The sequence below is a fragment of the Mytilus californianus genome, unplaced genomic scaffold (genome assembly GCF_021869535.1).
Source record: "Mytilus californianus isolate M0D057914Y unplaced genomic scaffold, xbMytCali1.0.p SCAF_3, whole genome shotgun sequence".
Classification (NCBI taxonomy): domain Eukaryota; kingdom Metazoa; phylum Mollusca; class Bivalvia; order Mytilida; family Mytilidae; genus Mytilus; species Mytilus californianus.
The window spans coordinates 89305524-89327790 of NW_026262679.1; the positions used below are offsets into that span (position 1 = coordinate 89305524).

The following is a 22267-nucleotide window of genomic DNA, read 5'->3' on the forward strand; positions in this document are numbered from 1 at the left end:
ACGTACAATAATTGATGCAAATAATTTTTTCTAAAATAATATCTTTCTGTAAATAACCACAAAGAAACAAGGTTATACCTTTTCTCAAACAAGTAATTGATCCTGTTATATTTCTGGAAGATTTGGGTAACAACATATTTGGTGAGTTTGAATTATACCATTTCTGTATAAAAATTGTGTTAACTTCTTTTGAATGCATTAAACATGTTAAAAGAATCTAATGTTCATAAAATTCTTTGCAAAGACTTAAAATTTCTATGCAAAGACATAAAAATGCTATGCAAAGACATAACAATGCTATGCAAAGACATAACAATGCTATGCAAAGACATAACAATGTTATGCAAAGACATAAATATGCTATGCAAAGATGTAATAAACAGCTGCACTATGCCCTTATTGTGCATATCATGAAAAATTAACTAAAATCTGACAATTAAAATCCCATAACTCTGGAGGGACAAACCAGAAACTTAAAAAAAAAAATCAAATGTGAGCTTCCTTTCATCAATTCCCACAATATAGTGAAGTCTGGGTGAAATCAATCTAGGAATCCTGGTGTTAAGAGTGCGATTTGTGAAAAATTGCATTAAATGTAAAAGTTAAAGTTTCATAACTCTAGAACGACACACTGAAAAATTCTAAAAATTGCAATGGAGCTTCCTTTCATCAATCCTCACAATAATATAAAGTTTGGAGGATATCAATTAAGGAATACTGGAGTAAGTGCATGATTTTTTAAAAATAGCCTTAAATTCAAGGGTCAAAGTTCCATAACTCTGGAATGACAAAGTCAAATCAAAATAATTGGAAGAGAGCTTTCTTCCATCAATTCTAATGTTGTGTTAAAGTTCTTTGATAATTGGTTAAAGCGAATTTGAGTGATTGTACGAAGTGTTGTTAGACGGACAGACATTAGTATACCAGAATACGTCCCGTCTTTGACAAGTGTATAAAAATACTATGCAATGACATGAGTATATACTAATTTATTGATGACAAAATGCTAAAATAACTAAAACTTTCTTCCCTGGTGAAGAAATGAACCTAAAAGAAAAGGCTCAAAACAAAGTTATGTAGACTTATTTAAACTTGATATAGCTTCCTTTTTCGATTTTATTGCTAATGATAGAGAAGATTTATAAGGTGTTTATATTCTGTGTTATCAGACTTGTACTGCTTTTTCCATTACAATCTTGTTTACTATTTCTATGCAATTATTAACACTACCCAATGCTTACAGGTCTTGGTGGTGGAAGTGCTGGAGCTGCTGCTATTGGAGGGGCTGGGGCCGGAGGAGGTGGTGCCTCATCATCAGCAATCTGTAAAAAAAATTGTAAAAATCTATAAACATGATAAATATTTGTGATGAAAAGCTGTGATAGTATATTTTTTTTTTCGATTTTAACTGACATAAAAGTCTGGATACTTTACAGTATAAATGCCATAACAGAATCATCATATTAGGTTGAAGGTAATGTAATTTATTGAACTATCTGACCTTTGATCTTTCTTAGTATAAATGTGTTTAAAGTATACACCTATTAGATTTGAATTTGACTACTGCTGAAATATTGCATAATTTTTATAATTTTTCTTTTAGAAATGGTTGGCAATGAATGTGCTGGTTGTATGATAAATCCTCACAACTTAGTGACAATGTACATATTTTACCTGATACAATTCTTCTGATACTGCTGCTCCTATGTCACATTCCTGGTACTGAAAGTGTCAGAAATTAATATAGAATTAATTCTCAAAGTGGGATTAATTACAATCTCTAGCAATCTTTGTTTCTCATTTCAACCTAACTGACCAAAATACTGGAAACTTCAGTATAAAAAATACTAGCATTACCAAACTATCCAGTTTTCTATGTGTGCAACAAATATTTTGAAAAATACAGCCGTGTTCATAAGTTTCTAAAAGACATACCTTTAGTGAAAAATTCTACAGAAGTTACTGATACATGAACTCGAAAAACACTTGTCACCTTAAAAACACTTTGAGAGGTCATTGGTAGGCTTTTATAATATTGTTCCTGAGAAAATTTTGAAGAAAATATTTGTTTTCATTCAACATATTGAAAAATTCAAAGATTCAGCAAGAAGGTGCCAGACAGAACCAAAATGTGCTCACACTTTACTCATCTTAATCAAGCTGCTAGCCAAATATGAAGTCATTCTGTTCAATATATAGTGCCTGAAAAAAGTGTAACAGAAATATTTGTTGGACAAATGAATAAAGGAAAGGACAGACAAACAAATAAGGTGATTGCAGATTTGCAGTATACCTACAAATAATCACACACCTAGGTGAAGCTAATACCAGTTACTTGTATGTTTCACAGAGTAAGATAATCTTTGTTGTCCTAATTTTGTTTTTACATGGTTCACAAAATTCTGGAAATCTGTAGTTGGCAGGAAATTCATGCCTCTTTTTATAAAATCTTTTAAGAAGCAGATCTATGATTTGATGGACACAGTGACCTTGTGTGAAAACTGGAATTATTCACCTCCAGAAGCCACAATACAAAGAGTTCTTTAGGGTTCTGCTAAATTGAGGAAAATTTAATTTGCTCTGATTCTTCAATAATAGAACCACATATTTGATAATACTTTAGCTTCTAAACAAACAGCATACTTATCCAAGTTAACAAATATAGACAAAGGACTCAATGAAAATATTAGTATTACCATTTTTACAAAAAGAAGCATATAAATGTCACACACTGCACAACAAGAAGTTTTGAGTCGAGGAAAAAAAAAGAATACCATAATTAAAATATCACATCTGTTAGCAATCATACAGATACAGTAACTACATTGTTATGTCATCATAACCAGTAAATGATTGTAAATCTTTATATTTTATTCATGTGGAATTGAATATTTGTAGTAAACTTCAAAATGGTATCTTGACCACAAGCTCCAATTATCATTTTGTCCATATACACTGTGTCTAAACTACCCCGGCCAAAAATGTTTGGACTCGATAGTATCTAATGTCCGGTACGGTGACGGACAATCAACAGACAGAGAAAAGGTAGAATTTCTGTTTATTTATTTGTTATTTAATGACATTGAAGAATAAACATACACATATAACTATTTTCGATTGTGTGATGTAATATTTTCTACAACCGTTCTAGATTAATGGAGAAATAAGTAAAAAGGCACACGAAAATGGTGAATTGAGTGAACATTGCTACGAATTTGTTTAATTTCTCTTTAAATTGTGCACATTGTACGGAAAGAAAAGTACGGAAAGAAAGATATTAACACAGAGATTGCATGGCTAGTCACTATGAGCACCTCAATATTTGCATTTCTATGCATGGAACGAAATAAATGGGTCATGTCAAAATGGAAGGACCCTGTTTCGTCAATGTTGTTTATTACACAAGGACCCTGTTTTGTCTCAGTATAGGACCCGGTTTTGTTTTGTTTTGAAACCACAAATTTATGAAAAGCTACGTTAGCACGGATCTGGACATTGCCCATCGGAAGAAATTAAATATTTGAGTCAAAAAGATGTTATAAAGATGTTATTGCAATACAAACATGTGTTAAAATATATTTCAAACGGGAACTTTTCGTAATAGGGAGTAGACATTTTTGAATGCTATACGTATACCTTATTGATCTTTTCTTCGAACTAAGTTTAAATGGAAATAAATACTTTATATCATGTACCTACATTAATTCCTTATGATAGAAAAAAGAAGATGTGGTATGATTGCCAATGAGACAGCTCGTCACAAGAGATCAAATGACACAGAAATTTACAACTATAGGTCGCCGTACGGCCTTCAACAATGAACAAAGCTCATACAACATAGTCAGCATTAAAGGCCCACCAAATGACAAGTGTAAAACAATTCAAACGAGGAAACTAACGGCCTAATTTATGTACAAAAAAATGAACGAAAAACAAATATGTAACACAGCAACAAACGACAACCACTGAAATACAGGCTCCTGGCTTGGGACAGGTAAATATATACAGAATGGGGCGGGGTTAAACATCTTAGCGGGATCCCAACCCTCCCCCTAACCTAGGAAATTGGTGTAACAGTACAACATAAGAACGAACTAATAAAATCAGTTGAAAAAGGCTTAAGTCATCAGATGGATACAGATAGAAATACATCTCAAAAATGTTTGTTTGTTTTCTATACTACTGTAATGATGTAAAAATAAGAAGATGTGGAATGATTGTTTTACCATATCAATTTTATCAAAAGAGTAAGGATAGTATGCTTTACTACACTATACGCTATGTTCACAAAATATTTACTCATTCGTTCATCCATTGACGGACAGTGAGAGAAAAAGCTCCGTTTTGAAGGCCGTACTTTGACCTATAATGGTTTACTTTTACAAATTGTGACTTGGATGGAGAGTTGTCTCATTGGCACTCATACCACATCTTCTTATATCTATTAGAACGTTTTGGATATCTCAATCAAAATGGTTGCCTTTCGAACGTGTATTTTATGTCCGCTTCGAAATACACAAGTTCTAAACTTCCCCATTAGAAACAAAATAATTCTATCATGCCATGCTCTACGCTCATTTTAACATAGGTAGACATTATATTTGTCAATATTTTATACCTGGCTAACGCTTGGTTTAAAAATTTTAACAAATATAAAGCCTTCCTATGTTAAAATGAGCATTGAGCATGGCATGAAAGAATTATTTCTTTTTATAAATAAAAGTTGGTTTGCATCATTATAACGTCCAATATCTTCGTCTTCGTCTTCGTAGAACAACCTAATAGGCAATTTAGCCCGTGAAAAATGACAATGAGACAACTTTCCATCAGAGACCAAATGACGTATAAGTTAACAAATATAGAACACCGTATGGCATCCAACAATGAGAAACGTCCATACGGCATAGCAAGCTAAAAAAGGCCCCGAAAAGAAAACTGTAAAAAAAAACTAATGTGGAAACTAACGACCTAGATTTATGTACAAAATAAAAAACGAAAAACAAATACATGTATGATATATAGCAACAAAAGACAACAACCGATTTACAGGCTCCGTCGGTACTGGTACATACAGAATGGCGAGGTTGAACGTATAAGCCCCCCCCCCCCCCCCGCTCCCCCTCCAAAAAAAAAAAAAAAAGTGGTATAACAGCACAACATATGACCAAACTATAAAATTCAGTGAGTTGAAAAAGGCTTAACTCATTTGATTACAGAGCCCCTATAGTAAATATGGGATTGGCGGCTGTCTCTGTTTTTTCGTCTTTTTTAAAATTTTATGATGGTATACGATATAGTTACATTATATCAGTGGCGGATCCAGGGGAGTAGAGGGAGTACGCCGACCCCCCCCTTTTTGGTGGCTAGAAATAATTATTTTATCATGTTTTTTAGGATTTATATATGATTTTTTATTAAGCATTAAATCGTTAAAAAAAAGTTCCCCTTGCTACGCTCGGCGGTATAAAATCCATTTATGAATACGTCCCTTTCAAAAATCATGGCCTTGGTCCGCCCTTGCATATTGGCAATTTTAAACTTGACCAAATTGCTTAAATTGTAGAACATTTGTCAATGTACGATAATCATTATACAATGAAGAGATAAATCTATATATAATAGTTGTACTATATAGGGCAGTTGTTAACAACTTGATACTAGTGCATTAAAGAATTTGTTAATGCTAAAAAAAAAAAAAAAAAGAGAGATGAAACATCGTTTATTTATATAAATTACTAATCAAATAATCATTATTGCAATTTCCGGATGGACTAAGACTTTTATACTAATTTATACTTAGTATTATTATAACAAGGAGGGGTAAACAGATTTTTAACGCACTATTATTGTGATCCTTTGCGCCGCATGGAAATTCCTTTTCTTGGGCGATTCTGCATGCACATACATTTGTCTTATTCTCTTGCATTATAATGAACGTTTAGTTTCAGAATATTTATTTTCAAACGATTATACTGTCTTCCCTTTAAGTAGAGCGGAACACTAAGATAACCATCTTGTTGTCCCAAAAAATCACATATCAAATGTGTCCTTAAATTCTCAAGGCCGTACCCTAATTAAGTTTGAACACTTAAATTTACATAGATGATATAAAAAAAATCTAATTCCGTTTCAAAACCTTCATTTCTTTTTAATTTTTCCTTTTTTTTTTATACAAAACAAAATTGAAATTTGCTTTGTTCTAATATAGCAGGAGTTCAAGTGTTTACGGATTCAAAAAGGTAATAAGTTATCCTCTGAAAGAAAATGTTTTTCAACGATCCCTCAAACTGCGGTTGAACGCCATATTTTAATTTTCGTCATGCGATTATGCATTATTTTCTATGACAAAACCGGGTCTGCTTTGTGAAATATAAGGACAAAACCGGGTCGTACACATTGACAAAACCGGGTGCTTCAATTTTGACATGACCCACTTCTTTCATTCCATGCACAGACATGCAAATATTGAGGCGATCATAGTGAAAAGTCTTGAAATCTCCGTGTTAATATCTTTCTTTCCGTTCCTTTCTTTCCGTACAATGTGCTCAATTTAAAGAGAAATTAAACAAATTCGAGGCAGGGTTCACTCAATTCACCATTTTGATGTGCATTTTTACTTATTTCTCCATAAATCTAGAACGGTGGTAGAAAATATTACATCACACTATCGAAAATAGTTATATGTGTATGTATATACTTCAATATCATTAAAACAACAAATAAATAAACATAATTTCTACATTTCTCTGTCTGTTTATTGTCCGTCACCGTACCGGACATTAGATACTATTGAGTCCAAACATTTTTCGCCGGGGTAGTTTAGATACAGTGATATAAAAAGCTCAGACATTGCAAAAATTTCTCTTTTTGATTTTTATGGCACTGGGGATTAAAATAATATACTTTCTTATTCAAGTATTCAATGCAAATAATTTGTTGTTTATTTTTAACAAAGAGCAATTCTTTACAGGAATTTTTATATTACTGTATCCACTGGCCATAAAATGCAAGCAGAATTTTCTCACTGCGTTGAAGACCCATTGGTGGCCTTGGGCTGTTTTCTGCTCTTTGGTCGGGTTGTTGTCACATTGACACATTCCTCGTTTTCATTCCCTATTTCGTTCTAAGATCACTATGGTTTTGTTCATTTTATATTCTGGTATCTAATGCAACTGATATATTTAATATAAAAAAAAACATGATGCTTTGCAATGGAATTTTGGAGAGACAGGCAAGAAAGCAGTTTAATACTTTCTATTACCTTCCTGCATTATTCAATAATATGTCATAACATAAAAGGTGTGATGATTGGCTAGGCATGTGGATAAGAGACAAGGAAGTGCATTATCTAGGTGAGCTGTGAATTTGACTTTTGAACAAAAATCTCAAAATCAAGAAGAGTTCCTTGATTTATGGCAAATTATAATGTGAGCAAAGAAATTCTGGAGGTATTGGCTATTTTGTATGGGATTTCAATGCAAGTTCACAATGATTTTGATTCTCCAAAAGCGCTTTAGATCTACATGGGTACGGAACATAAGAAGTTTCATGATACTTGGTATGAAGAGTAAACAATGAAACTAACATAAACAAACTCTTTTATAAACAATTGCAGCAATTATTATGAATTCATCTAAGTGATCAATAATACTCCTTAAAAAATATTTTTTTTGTTTGTGGCTATTTGGGGAAATTTTGGTTCAATTTTTCAAGGTACACAGTCATGTGTTTTACCCGTTAAAAGTAAATTATCTGATCATGGAAAATTATAATTTGATTTCTTATGTTATTCTATTGTTGTTTGCCTAGAATACAAATTATTTTTTCATAACGATTAGTTATAAAGCCATCCCATGAAAAAAATTATACAACAAAGGAATCTCAAATAATGAAGAAGAAAAATATTCAAAGAAAAAAAACTAAACTAAAATTATTTGTGTTCTATGACTATTTCGAAACAACAAAACCTACACTAACTGTGTAATGTTAATTATATTCTAAAACAAAAATAATAATTCTAAAAAAGTGCTGAATAAACCTGTAATGCATGTATAGAAATAAAATAATTTGAGTATATGTCATTAGCAGGCTAAATTTAATAAAAGTAGTTGCCTTTTTTTCTTACATAAATTCAATTCTTTATCTAGCTGTATATCATTCTAAAAATCTTTCATGGAGTTACTGTATAGAATGTTCTCCAAAAATTTAGATTAAAAGCCTACTATTTATAAGATGCATGTAAATATTAATATTAGTGATTAACCAAAAAAAAAAGCCTCTACTGAAACAGTACCGATTATTGTTTCCTTGCCATACAAATATGGTTGATGTGTCTAACTTACCATTAATCCACTCTCCTATGTTAAAAAAAAAAACACCAACAAGTTTTATGGTCTCTGTTTACAACATTGCATTACTGAGAATCAACTTCAGATTTAAATATCTCTGTTTAATGATGATAACTATTTTCTACCAAAAAAATATAGTAAAAATCATCTCTTACGGGCAATTATCATACAAGGAGTTGTCGGACAGTTTTGTCAATATGGGCAGTATGTAGATCTCTTGAGATTCTGAACATATCTGCCCAATTATATTGTCTCTAACTATAAGGAATTCCAAGATACATGTACTAGATATTTTTTTATTTTTACCTCTTTTGTTCTATTTTTAGCCATGACAGTCATGTTTGACGATTATGGCTGCATTTTGGTACAATTGGCCTTTTATTTTTAGAGGAAAACATTTTTGTAAAAGTTAATGGATGAAAGACACCAAGTGATGGGAATAGCTCAATCTGAACCTGTGGGCCAGGTGAGCTAAATGAGTTGTTATTCTCTTTTCATAATTAATGGGCTTTTTCAATCTCTGTTACAGGTACATACCTCTTCTTGGGCTTCTTCAACTTCATATGTGTCCTACAAAATGCAAGAACAAAAATACAATAATAATTACTTCAACCACAAAATTTTAGCTTAAATACTATATATTACATATCCCAATAAATACTTTTGGTCTATCACTGAATTTAAAAAGCATCTTGATATTTGGTATATACATTGAATGTTTTATGTTACTTCTCTTCATATTCAATCACAGTATTATTGTTTTCATCAAATTCACTATCCTGAACATGTGTTGATTAGAATCTAAAGTGATCAGTGCCTATTTAATGCATCTATGGCAAAAAGTAATCACAGATTAACGAAAAGTGAGTGTGTCTTAACTATCTTGTACAGTCAAACCTTGTTGTGTAAATCTTGTTTTTATGTTAAACACAGATAAGTTGAGTTATAAGAACAGTCCCAGTAAAATTCAGATTTGATTTATACATTTTTAACTTATTTTCATCTTAATGGATTTGAAAACTGTGTTAGCCTGAGTATATTAATGCTAAAAGCTAATATAAATACTGAATCACATAGGTTGAAATGAGCAATTATATAAGGTTGTTTTTCACATAAAATCATATAAGTTGCTCATCTTCTATCATAAAAGTACAGTCAAGAAAATAGTAGTAAATCTGGTTTTCACAAACAATCGTTTTAATACTATTCTAACTTACAAAGTGCCATAACTCCAGTAAAAGTTCTGGAAGCTAATATACAAAATAATACTTACTTCTGCTACACCTTGAAACTCATCATAGCTTTCTTGTGGTTGCTAATGATGAAACAAACAAAAAATCCCAAATAGATTCATGTAATATAAAAGAAAAATTCTAATACATTTACTGGTATTAAGGATGTTCGCTCCTCTTGTTTTTTAATTTTTACCAGATATTCAGAATCCTCTGGTTTTATCCATGTACTGCCATTAAAAAAATTTCCTCGCTAACCCCTACTTTTCTTTTCATTTTTCATAATTTTATTACATATAGTTTAAAAAGCCCATATTTGAAAATGCTATAAAATCCTTGTTATTTTATCATATTATTTTAAAGAAAAAGAGTGCCAATGTTAAATGTATGAAAAGTCTAGAGAGAATTATTTCCCGCCAAATTTTCAATCTCGAATACAAGCACACGAACCCTTCATTTTTTTCTGCTTTTTTAGTTCCTTTATTTATATACTTTCAATTTATAACAGTCTTTTAAAAAGCTTGTTATTTTAAAACAGAGTAGCAAACATCCTTAAAAGTGAGGGAATATATAAACTATTATATAATTTTCAATATATAAGACAAAATACTTTTTGTATTCATTATATCTTATAAGGCAGTCTACAGGTATTTACAAACCAGGAAAAAAAACTATATTCAAACATTATCAATTTAATAACAAGATGATCACCCCCTTTTTTGTATCAGTATTTCTTCTGGATTTGTAGGATCAACTGTAGGCTATCTAAAAAAGTCACAAGAGTATCAACTAGAGGCTCTCAAGAGCCTGTGTTGCTCAACTGACTCTACTTTGGTTTTAGAAATCATGTAAAGATAGATAAAAATCATAACAGATACCCAAATAATGATTGAGGCCAAATTTTGATTAATATTGGTCCCGTTATTTAATAAAATATCCTGGTGGCCATCTTGAACAGTAAATCGGCAACAAAGTAGCAACTCTTGGTCAGCACTTCATAAGGAACATTCATGCCATGTTTGGTTTCATTCCATTCAGTGGTACTCTAAAAGAAGACATTTGTATGTATTTCCCATAGGGTCCTATGTTAAACTAAGCCCCCCCCCCCCCCTAGCGGCCATCTTGGATGATGGATCGACTGCAAAGTAACAACACTTGGTCAACAACTCATAAGGAACATTCATGCCATGTTTGGTTCAATTCCATTCAGTGGTTCTCTAAAAGAAGACAATTGTATGTATTTCCCATAGGGTCCTATGTTAAACTAAGTCCCCCGCTGTCGGCCATCTTGGATGATGGATCGGCTGCAAAGTAACAACACTTGGTCAACATCTCATAAGGAACATTCATGCCATGTTTGGTTCCATTCCATTTATTGGTTCTCTAAAAGAAGACATTTTTATGTATTTCCCAAAGGGTCCTATGTAAAACTAAGTCCCCCGCTGGCAGCCATCTTGGATGATGGACCGACTGCAAAGTAACAACACTTGGTCAGCATCTCATACGGAACATTCATGCCATGTTTGGTTCCATTCCATTCAGTGGTTCTCTAAAAGAAGACATTTTTATGTATTTCCCATAGGGTCCTATGTTAAACTAAGTCCCCCGCTGCCGGCCATCTTGGATGATGGATCGGCTACAAAGTAACAACACTTGGTCAGCACCTCATAAGGAACATTCATGCCATGTTTGGTTTCATTCCATTCAGTGGTTCTCTAAAAGAAGACATTTGTATGTATTTCCCATAGGGTCCTATGTTAAACTAAGTCCCCCGCTGGCGGCCATCTTGGATGATGGACCGACTGCAAAGTAACAACACTTGGTCAGCATCTCATACGGAACATTCATGCCATGTTTGGTTCCATTCCATTCAGTGGTTCTCTAAAAGAAGACATTTTTATGTATTTCCCATAGGGTCCTATGTTAAACTAAGTCCCCCGCTGGCGGCAATCTTGGATGATGGATTGGCTACAAAGTAACAACACTTGGTCAGCACCTCATAAGGAACATTCATGCCATGTTTGGTTTCATTCCATTCAGTGGTTCTCTAAAAGAAGACATTTGTATGTATTTCCCATAGGGTCCTATGTTAAACTAAGTTCCCCGATGGCGGCCATCTTGGATGATGGATCGGCTACAAAGTAACAACACATGGTCAGCACCTCATAAGGAACATTCATGCCATGTTTGGTTTTATTCCATTCAGTGGTTCTCTAAAAGAAGTCATTTGTATGCATTTCCCATAGGGTCCTATGTTAAACTAAGTCCCCCGCTGGCGGCCATCTTGGATGATGGATGGGCTACAAAGTAACAACACTTGGTGAGCACCTCATAAGGAACATTCATGCCATGTTTGGTTTTATTCCATTCAGTGGTTCTCTAAAAGAAGTCATTTGTATGCATTTCCCATAGGGTCCTATGTTAAACTAAGTCCCCCGCTGGCGGCCATCTTGGATGATGGATCGGCTACAAAGTAACAACACTTGGTCAGCACCTCATAAGGAACATTCATGCCATGTTTGGTTTCATTCCATTCAGTGGTTCTCTAGAAGAAGTTCAAAATGTAAAAAGTTAACGCCGACGACGGACGACGCCGGACAACGGACGACGGACGACGGACGCCAAGTGATGAGAAAAGCTCACTTGGCCCTTCGGGCCAGGTGAGCTAAAAAGAGGTACAAACTAAAAAAGATTGCCCCATCACCACCACAACAGGTATTTCAAGAAATACATGAAATTTTATTAGTCGATCATAATTATTCTTTGTCTGAAAGTCATATACAATGCCCATGCATGTGTTATAATTATTTAACCCATTTCTCTGACGTCAGTCTATTGTTCTTACTGTAGATTATTTTTCAAGAATCCACTGACCACAGTATTAACTTAAGAGAACTTAAATTATAACTTTAACCTTTTAACTTACGATCTTTTATCCTCTCAAAAACGAGTGGCATGTGTAGAATTCGAACCTGCGCGTATTTTCTTTATAATCAATACTCTTCAGTCTATGCATGATACCACTAGACCACGATGGCTGACATCAATCATTATATGAATAGTACTCTTAAAGCGCTTAATTGTCAATACATGTCATTTAACTGTATTTCTGTCTCATTGATAATTCACTTTTGTAATCTTAATGAAATATATATATATCTTGGTTTGTTCATGTTTATTGAGTTTTATTTTATTTTGGGTGTTATGTTTTTTTTTTAAGAAACGGGTTAAAACTACTTCTTTGACAGTAAAAACAGAAACAAAATCATCACCATTATATGAAAATGAAATATATATAATACTTTTACATGTTCTAGGATTAAAACAATATTTTGGTGCAGAAAAAAATTACAATGAAAAAATTTCATTCCGGATACTAGGTTCGAACTTTGCACTGCTAATATCACCGTTATGACATTCGTTACCAACGACTAGACGATCACGGCTATGAACAGCTTGATGGTAAATGAATGAAATCCACATACTTATTCATTGTAAGTCCGTAGCAAGAGCAATTCTGATGGGGATTCAGAATGCGTACCATAGATAAAACTAGTTTATTGACCGGTGAACGATATATGCCAAATGTAATAATGTTAAAATAATCTTAACTTAATGAAACGAAACAGTTTAAACAAAATTTAAATATAATTGTTCAATTTAAATCGTTAGCACATACTTTTAATACTGATGGAAAGCAACATGAATTTGAGCATTATCATGAAATGGCAGGTTTATGGCATCAACGCTAATAATATTTATCTGACTAAGAACGGCTTCACGGTGATTAGTCTCCAATATACCATTTCAAGTTGCTAAATATTATATAAATATTTTGAAGGTTCTAAATTTTGGTAATTAAAATTTTTTAACTTTTCAAAACAAGATAAATAAATTCTGTATATTAATATACGTCTTTTTGAATAAATTAAATATACCAAAATCTATTCAATTTAAAAAATTTGTAATGATTAAACAATAAATGAAATATGTATATACAAAAAATAAAATCTGGTGTTAAAAAGGGGAGCTAAGACCCCATTTAAGTTATTTTAAACTTATGTTAACTTGTCAAATGTCTAAATATAGATGCGAACCGTGTGGATTTAATCATTTCCAGCTATTATCGAATAAAAAAGACAAAATACGAAACTATTTTTATGAGATGTCGTTGATTCATTGTCAAAACGTAAAACAGACAGTCGTTTTACTAGAAATGGTTAAGCTAGAGAATTGATAACAAGTAGTGGATTCGGAAACGATAATCAACTTGCGACTAAAGTCGCTCGTTGATTATCGTTTACGAATCCACTACTTCTTATCAATTCTCTACTACATCATTATATAATTTGTATTCATTCTACTTTTGTGTAGTGTTAGAAATATATATATGTGCATCAATAAATTAGAAATCTACTTAATAATTCTAATCTTGCGCTTATTATAGTACTGAATAGTGCAGTTCTAATCATAATTGGTTGGGACAAAGGTACAGTTTCAATGTTTGTAAAGTTTAAGTTCTTTAAAAACCCTGTACTTTATATAAATATGGGAAATTTCCTTCAAAAAAGAAATGAGCTCAAAAACTAGTAATTTGTAAAAAACAGAAAAAATGCACATTGCTGGTATATGTACAACTGCTCTTCAAAATGAAGGTTCCATCTTGTTAACTGTAAGACAAATTTAACAGACACACCAGGAATCATAAATGGGAAATCACCATTGTAAGTTACAGAAAAAAAGAATTTAAAAACACATCCTTTTTCATTGTTTCTTAATGAGAAAAGTTTCATTGGATACTTGTTGCAGTCAACACCATCTTTTATCATTACCATTTTATTTTGGTGTGCACCATTAACCTTAGTAATTCTTACTAGCATCTACAGCTATACTACCGTGGATTCATTTATTTTCAAGTAAATTAATTTTCATGGATTAAGGAAAAGATGTATGATTGCGGATATTTATTTTTGTGGTTTTGTCAAACCTTCTACACAAGCCTATAAAAAATTTGTACTTAATTGAACATTTTAATTTGTGGTTTAACGATAGCTGCAAAATCCAAGAAAATTGATATCCCATGAATAATTATGAATTCATGGTATTATTAAATATTTATTTTGTGAAAAAAAACTCTTACTTCTATCTCTTCTTCAACTTGACAGTCAGCATACTCCTCTTGTTGCTACAACAAACAACAACATTTAGTTAGTTTAAACAATATTTATTCAGATAAACTGTCACATAACAATATAATACGCATGAAATAAATATCTTGGATTCAGACACATGCAAGTTACTTTTACAAATTTGTCTCCTAACATTCAGTTAAATATTGAAATGTGTTTTCATATATTATAGCAAATATATTACAGTGTATACAAAAAACAAAATTGCTTGGTGGACCATTAAATCACTTTTATATTTGCTAACATCCTTTTTTTTTACTTTATTATTTAAAAATATATTGATCATCCACATGATTTATAATAGAAATTTCTACAAGAACTTTATTGCAATGAAGGTATAATGATAAGGACCAAGAACTCTTACAGTATGCTAATTTTCAGTGACCCTAAAAAGCATTGTTCCTAATTTCATAGGAAAATAAAAGCAATTTCTGTCAAAATTCAGCAGCACTGGATAGATACAATACATATATTATCACCTTAAATACATTTAATTTTGAAGTAATGTCAATGCTTAAATATTTCTTACAAAATTCACACATTTCTGTTGAACAATGTAAACCAAAAATCTAGAGTCATATCAATTGTTCTCTGGAATTTTTAGATAAAAAGAAAGTGTGAGTGAGCAAAACCCGAAATTTTTTAATTTTGGTCAAGAAATATTTTTTTTAACTTTTTTGAGATATTGAATTTCGTAATCCCTTTGAAAATGTGCACGAAAATAATCATCCAATTTGCAGTCTTGCATATAATGCTTTCTTTTTGTGAAAAGGAATCTAATTATCTTTTTAAAACACTGGTATTGTAATACAGTAGATAATGCCACACAAACAAGAGCTGCTGATAACAATCATTTGATAGTTATTGGCACTATCATTGTCACAACAATGTAACAACAAATGGATCTTTTAAGTAGGTCTGAAGTTGAACAAAGAGGGCTGCACTGACATGACTCCTAATATTTCTTATTTGATTTGATTTGATTTGATTTTTTGTGTTTTAACGCCACTTTTAAGCACCGCTTTTGGGCTATTTCGTGGCGGCCAATTTTATTGGTGGATGAAGCCGAAAATGCCCGTAGAAAACCACCGACCTTCGATAGGAAAACTGACAATCCTAGTCAATTAAGATTAGAGTCAAGTGCACCCGCACGAGCAGGGTTCGAACTCACAACCTCAGTGTTGACTGGCTAGTGATTACAGTAGTAACTACTTAGACCACTTGGCCACCAAGGCCCTTTCTTATTTGATGAGTTGTTGATAAATAATATAAGTTATATGGTTCGCTACTGACACCCTACAGATCCATAGAGGTTAGTAAAATCCATAGGGGGTGAAGCCGAAGGCCTAATCTCCTACGTATTTTATTCACCCTCTATGGTCCGTAGGGGGTCAGTAGTGAACCGTATAACGAATTTATCGCACGTGGGACTTTTTCTGCTGCGTTTTGTAGAAAGATAAACAATGAAACACAACAACATTAATAGATGACGTCACCATTAACAGTAGACTTGATGTCATGAACCCCTATGAAATTTACTAACCCCCTACGGATCCATAGTGGGTCACCACGTGACGGCGTTAAACCAATCACAACGTGATAATTTACCCGCGGTGCAATAAAATAACATATACTGTGCATGCTTGTTCCTTTTAATTATACCTCTTTGGTTTCACAGTTTATATTTTTCACATAAAAATGTCTATCATCATTACTTGTTTAGCTTCACTTTAATCTTTTTTTTTTTAAATGTTTCCCCTTATTTTTTCTTTTCCAACTGTTATCTTATCATTTATTTACAAATTCATTTTACTTTGATTGATTTGAACAGTTAGAATTAGAACTCTTTTTATACAATAATAAGAAGTCTTACATCAGCTGCTTCTCCAATTTCCGCATCATCATAAGTTTCACCTTCTTCCTATTAAATTGTACATATTTTATATTATATTCTGCAAAATATTAAGTTCAATCATAATTTAACAGAACTAATATATTCTTCAATTATCATCTAGTCAACCAATCTACGATTTCATTGTTTTAAACACAAAATTCATATGCAAATATTATGTTCATCTGGTCTAATAGATTCTGACATTTTAAACAATCATATAAAAAAAAATACTTATTTTACAAATTTAAACAATCGTTGTTGTAGATGAAGCAGAAGCCAAAAACTTTCAACAAGCTTAGGTCTTTTTCTCAAAAGAAAAGGCAAAAGAAGCTACCATGGTTTGAGGTCCTCACATGGCTTTTTTGCATGATAATATCTACCAGTACCTACCCACCTCAAAAATCAAGCAAGTTGCCTCAGAACACTTTCAGACGTAAATTGAACACTCAGTAATTGAAATCTAGAGAAATTTCATTCAAAAAAATAAACAAGAATTGATTGATCAAATCTACATTATTACAGAATATTTATATTTCATGTATGTTCCATAAGAGTCAATACTTTTCATTGGCTAACAATTGTGAGGCAATCCAAAATCACTTTTTTTTTCTCAATAAAATGCAACATTCATGACTGCACATGCTTCGAATGACAACGTCACAGCAATGCATTGGAAAACAAAAAAAAACTTGATATAACTCGTAATATTTTGGTTGTAGAATATAAATGTAATCATCAGAATGAAAGGCTTCATATTGTAATTATATAGGGTTGTAAAAGCATTGATTGTCTGCATATTTTTTGGAGGCAAATTTTTACATTTTTACCTATTATGTCTGTTTGTTTTTCTCACACATTGTTGTCAATATAATGGAATTCTATGCAAGTGAGAGGTTTAGCTAGCTATAAAACCAGGTTTAATCCACCATTTTCTACATAAGGAAATGCCTGTACCAAGTCAGGAATATGACAGTTGTTTTCCATTCGTTAGATGTGTTTGAGCCTTTGATTTTGCCATTTTATAAAGGACTTTCCGTTTTGAATTTCCCATGGAGTTCGGTATTTTTGTTATTTTACTTTCTTTTTTTTTTGGCCAATGTTTTTACAACCTAAAAACAAATTATATACCTCTGACTCTGCTCCTCCCAAGGCAGCCTCATCATAGATATCACCTGCATCCCCCTCATCGTACAATTCATCTTCTACTGGCTCAGGAGGAGGCTGAAAATGTACAGAGATGTATTATTGATATTTACAAATGACTTCAATGAAATCAGAAATTTCCATCTTTAAATTAACTGAAAAATGAGACGTTACTAAATGATAAAAAGGTTTTTTATTCATATCAAATTCAAAAAGATTTTTTTCCAACAAACCTGAAATTTTATGGAGCATAATTATTTGTCCCATACTTCCCCTTCTCTGTTCCACTGAAAAGAGTACATTATAGCACTAATCCATAAAAATAAAGATGAAAAATGGAAAACTATTTTTCAATATCATGTCATGAATTAATATTCTTTCATATTAAAGTGAAATAATTATCACATACACTCATATCAAACAATTGACTAACATTATAAGTATGTTGATCTTTCACCCAAAATATTTTACCATGCATATATATATATATCCTAAATAAGAACAAAATACTAGCATATCGATATCTGTTTATTCTTCCTACATTTTACATGATATATCTGCAAGCATAATTTTGTTATAACACCAACAACAAATATAACACAGACTAGAAGCTACAACAATAGACACCATTGTTTAAAAAAGTTTCAAATCTATATACCAGCAACCATTAAAAACTGTTGTTTGTATATATGGGTATTTATTTGTTTTCCTTTTCAGCTAGTTTTTAGAAAATATTATCTTAACATTTAACAATCTATTAAACTGCATGTTGCAAGAACTAGGACAGAAAAAATTCTTATTTAAAAAATTTGAGATCTGAAATGTCTTGAAACCATTTATAACTTCACAGAAAGAAATATGTTAAACATAAATAACAAATAAACATACATGTATTTATAACTAAACACATAAAAACTGTTGGTTCATGTGTGAAACTATGACATATTTAGATTATCTGATAGAATTGAATTAACACTTTTCATTCCTTATTGCATGTTAATTTTCTATCTTACTTTCTTTTTTTTCAACTCTTTGATGGATTGGAAGAAACACTATTAATTTTGTATCACTTGTTTCTTTTTCTTCTTCTAGTTTTTTCTTCGTTTTGTCCACATTTTTGTTTAGAAAAAAGAAATTTAAAAAGTTAGAACTTGATCAGTTGAATAATTTTTTTTTTTTTTTTATCTTTAAATACAGCCTGAAACTAAAAGAATTTGAACAGCTTTCATAACATTGAAATTTTTTGCCTAAAGAAACTTACACCCCTAAAGTATCCTTTACAATACTTTCAGTACAGCAGCTCAGTCGGTTATTTTATTTGCAATTTAATTCTTACATCTTAGCATCTTAGGCTACAAATTTAAATTTTTCACAACATAATTCTAAGAAGTTAACGATAGAGACTAAAGATGACATTTAAGCACAACAGTAAATTAATGCAGATGAAACAAATAAGTTTCAAAAATTGAACCAGATGTTAATTTGCATACTGACACAAGACAATGTTATTTTACTGCTTTAGGAAAAATCGTCACTTATATTTATTTTTAAGGTTACGCTTGTGAAAAGAAAAAAATGAGAAATGATTACTTTATAATGTGGGGGCTGTAGGTGTAAGGAAGGAAGTCATTAAACACAAATTTTTAACATCCTTTTTTTTTTTTTAATTTGTTTAAGAAGTTTTGTATTATAAATGCTACTATGTGTTATATTTTATGACAGATAAAAATCATGCAATAACTGAATTGTAGAAATAATGAACTTTACAGAGAGCATTTAATGTACTTATGATCAATGAATTTCAAGTATGGTTAAATCTTCAGAAACCATTGAGATGATTTAGGAAATACATAGAAATTTGTAAATCAAACAATTAGTTAATCAAGATATGTTAAGATTAAAGTGATAAACATGAAAATGTCACTTTACGTTATATATGAAAGACATAACTTTGCTTTTCTATTTTTAGGGTTAAAATAACAGTTTATGAACAGAGCCAAAATGCAAGATGAGAACGATATGCAAAAATATTTCACAAGTAAATTAATAGATTAAATAGATATAAGTTCATAGTCTTGTCAATTCAATCAAAATGTTATTGAACTGCAATAGACAGTGCAATAAAAGCAGACAACAGTTGCCATGGCAGCAGCAGTAACCTTGAAGTTTGCTGGTGGAGGTGGTGGTGGCCTTGTAATGTTATCTTTATAACCTCTTTTTGGTATATCTGGTTTAGGCTGTAAATATAAAAATAAGAAGATGTGGTATAATTGCCAATGAGACAACTCTCCACTAGAGCCCAAATGAAGTAGAAGTTAGCAACTTCATATATTAAAAGTGGTAATCAATATGTAGAATTAACACTGATATATTGACTCAAAAATATCTTATTTTGCTATGACCTGAATGCATTTGTAAAATGTAAAAAAAAAAAATTGTTTCCAGTAACTATACAAAACAAAAAACATTAATCCATATCTAATATTATCCTTGTGCCCATAAAAAATTTGTAAAGGGTTCACCGGAACCCTGTATCTTGATTGCAATTTGTTAAGTCAGTGTAAAAGTGTAATGTTGACTGCAAAAAGTAGGTCACTGTAACGGTTCATTTATTCATTTCTTAATGCTTGCTTCAATGTAATGACACATTAAGCCCCAAATTTTAAACAGTATCTACTGAATCCCTGTCTACTGCTCTACTTACTGGTTCAATGGTCTGTCCTGACATGTCTTCATAACTTTTTGTGGAACTGTCAGAATCAGAATCAAACTCATCCTCGTCTGAATCAGAATCAGAGGCAGGTTGCAGAATTGGTTTGTTCTGTGAAGTGGCACTTAACTCATTATTTATAAGTTATTAAACAAAACGACAAATCATTTCTTAATATAACATATAAACATGCAGCTTCATACATCCAACAGCTTCTTATATTTGACAAATTACAAATAAAAAAAAATAAAAAATGCACAACAGACTAAACTAAATTTAAAAGGTATAAGGGAAGGATGGTAAGAAAGTTAACAAACTTCATCATTGTTCACATTCTGGGTGGGTAATTAGTAAATAAACTTTATGAAAGCAATGTAATTAAGGATGTTTTTAATAATGACTCACTTTGCATTTACAATTACCGACAAATCCATGTCATGTATGAAAGGATTTTTTTAATAGGAAAGGCAAAGTTTCCTTTTATTTTCACTTATTGTAACCAGTTGCTACACACACCTTTTGGTGCTCAGACAATGCTTATCAAAAGGCCTTATTGTCACATAAGCCTAAGTGCTCAGGCAATGCTTATCGATAGACCTAATTGTCACATAAGTCTAAGTGCTTAGAAAATGCTTTATAGACAGACCTTATTGTCACATAAGCCTAAGTGCTTAGAAAATGATTTATCGATAGACCTTATTGTCACATAAGCCTAAGTGCTTAGAAAATGCTTTATCGACAGACTTTATTGTCACATAAGCCTAATGTTAGAAATGCTTTATCGACAGACCTTATTGTCACATAAGCTGAAGTGCTTAGAAAATGCTTTATCGACAGACCTTATTGTCACATAAGCCTAAGTGCTTAGAAAATGCTTTATCGATAGACCTTATTGTCACATAAGCCTAAGTGCTTAGAAAATGCTTTATCGACAGACCTTATTGTCACAAAAGCCTAAGTGCTTAAAAAATGCTTTATCGACAGACCTTATTGTCACATAAGCCTAAGTGCTCAGAAAATGCTTTATCTACAGGCCTTATTGTCACATAAGCCTAAATGCTCAGAAAATGCTTTACAGACAGACCTTATTGTCACATAAGCCTAAGTGCTCAGAAAATGCTTTACAGATAGACCTTATTGTCACATAAGCCTAAGTGCTCAGAAAATGCTTTACAGATAGACCTTGTTGTCACATAAGCCTAAGTGCTTAGAAAATGCTTTACAGATAGACCTTATTGTTATACAATGTATAAGCCTTAGTATGCTTAGTGCTCAAACAATGCTTTACTGACAACCCATTATCAATTTCCATGGGAACTACATGTATAATGAAATACAGATGTCATTAGTTTTAAATCCTAACAATTTATTATTGCAAACAAACAAAAAGCAGCACAAGACTCTGAGGTGTATAAGTTAGGGTACTCATTCTCTTTCTTTGATTTATGGTTCTTGATTGTCCTCTTGATTGTCCTCTTGATATACTCTTGCTTTATATATGTCAATGCAATGTTTACATGTGTGCAAACAGATGCCTAAGGTAAACTATTTTCCATGGCAATGACCATTATTTGTCAGATAGGTCTCTAAGATCATATTAGGATAAGCTTTCCTAAAACCAGAACAAAGTTGTGGATCAGCAACCAAAAAAATAAACAACAGAAACTTGGCATAAGGGATGATTGTTGTATTACCATGATGACAAGTCATAAAAAATCATTTTTTATTTAAAACAATTCAACGTTTATGAC

The 22267-nt window shown here is 31.8% G+C and overlaps 1 protein-coding gene across 6 annotated transcripts in view; it reads right to left on the bottom strand.

Moving 5' to 3' along the window:
- Positions 1-22267, bottom strand: part of LOC127735337 (B-cell linker protein-like) — a 65391-nt gene that overhangs the window by 23837 nt on the left and 19287 nt on the right. For 2 of the 6 annotated variants that reach the window (XM_052245497.1, XM_052245492.1), the window contains exons 4-13: positions 20511-20627; positions 19966-20043; positions 17792-17884; positions 16643-16690; positions 14721-14765; positions 9622-9663; positions 8886-8918; positions 8343-8357; positions 1675-1722; positions 1242-1322 (exon numbers count right to left, since the gene is read on the bottom strand). In XM_052245497.1, coding sequence (XP_052101457.1) covers positions 1242-1322; positions 1675-1722; positions 8343-8357; positions 8886-8918; positions 9622-9663; positions 14721-14765; positions 16643-16690; positions 17792-17884; positions 19966-20043; positions 20511-20627 — 600 coding nt within the window. The remainder of the gene's footprint in view (positions 1-1241; positions 1323-1674; positions 1723-8342; positions 8358-8885; positions 8919-9621; positions 9664-14720; positions 14766-16642; positions 16691-17791; positions 17885-19965; positions 20044-20510; positions 20628-22267) is intronic. The other 4 variants (XM_052245498.1, XM_052245493.1, XM_052245496.1 and 1 more) reach the window with 3 other exon arrangements.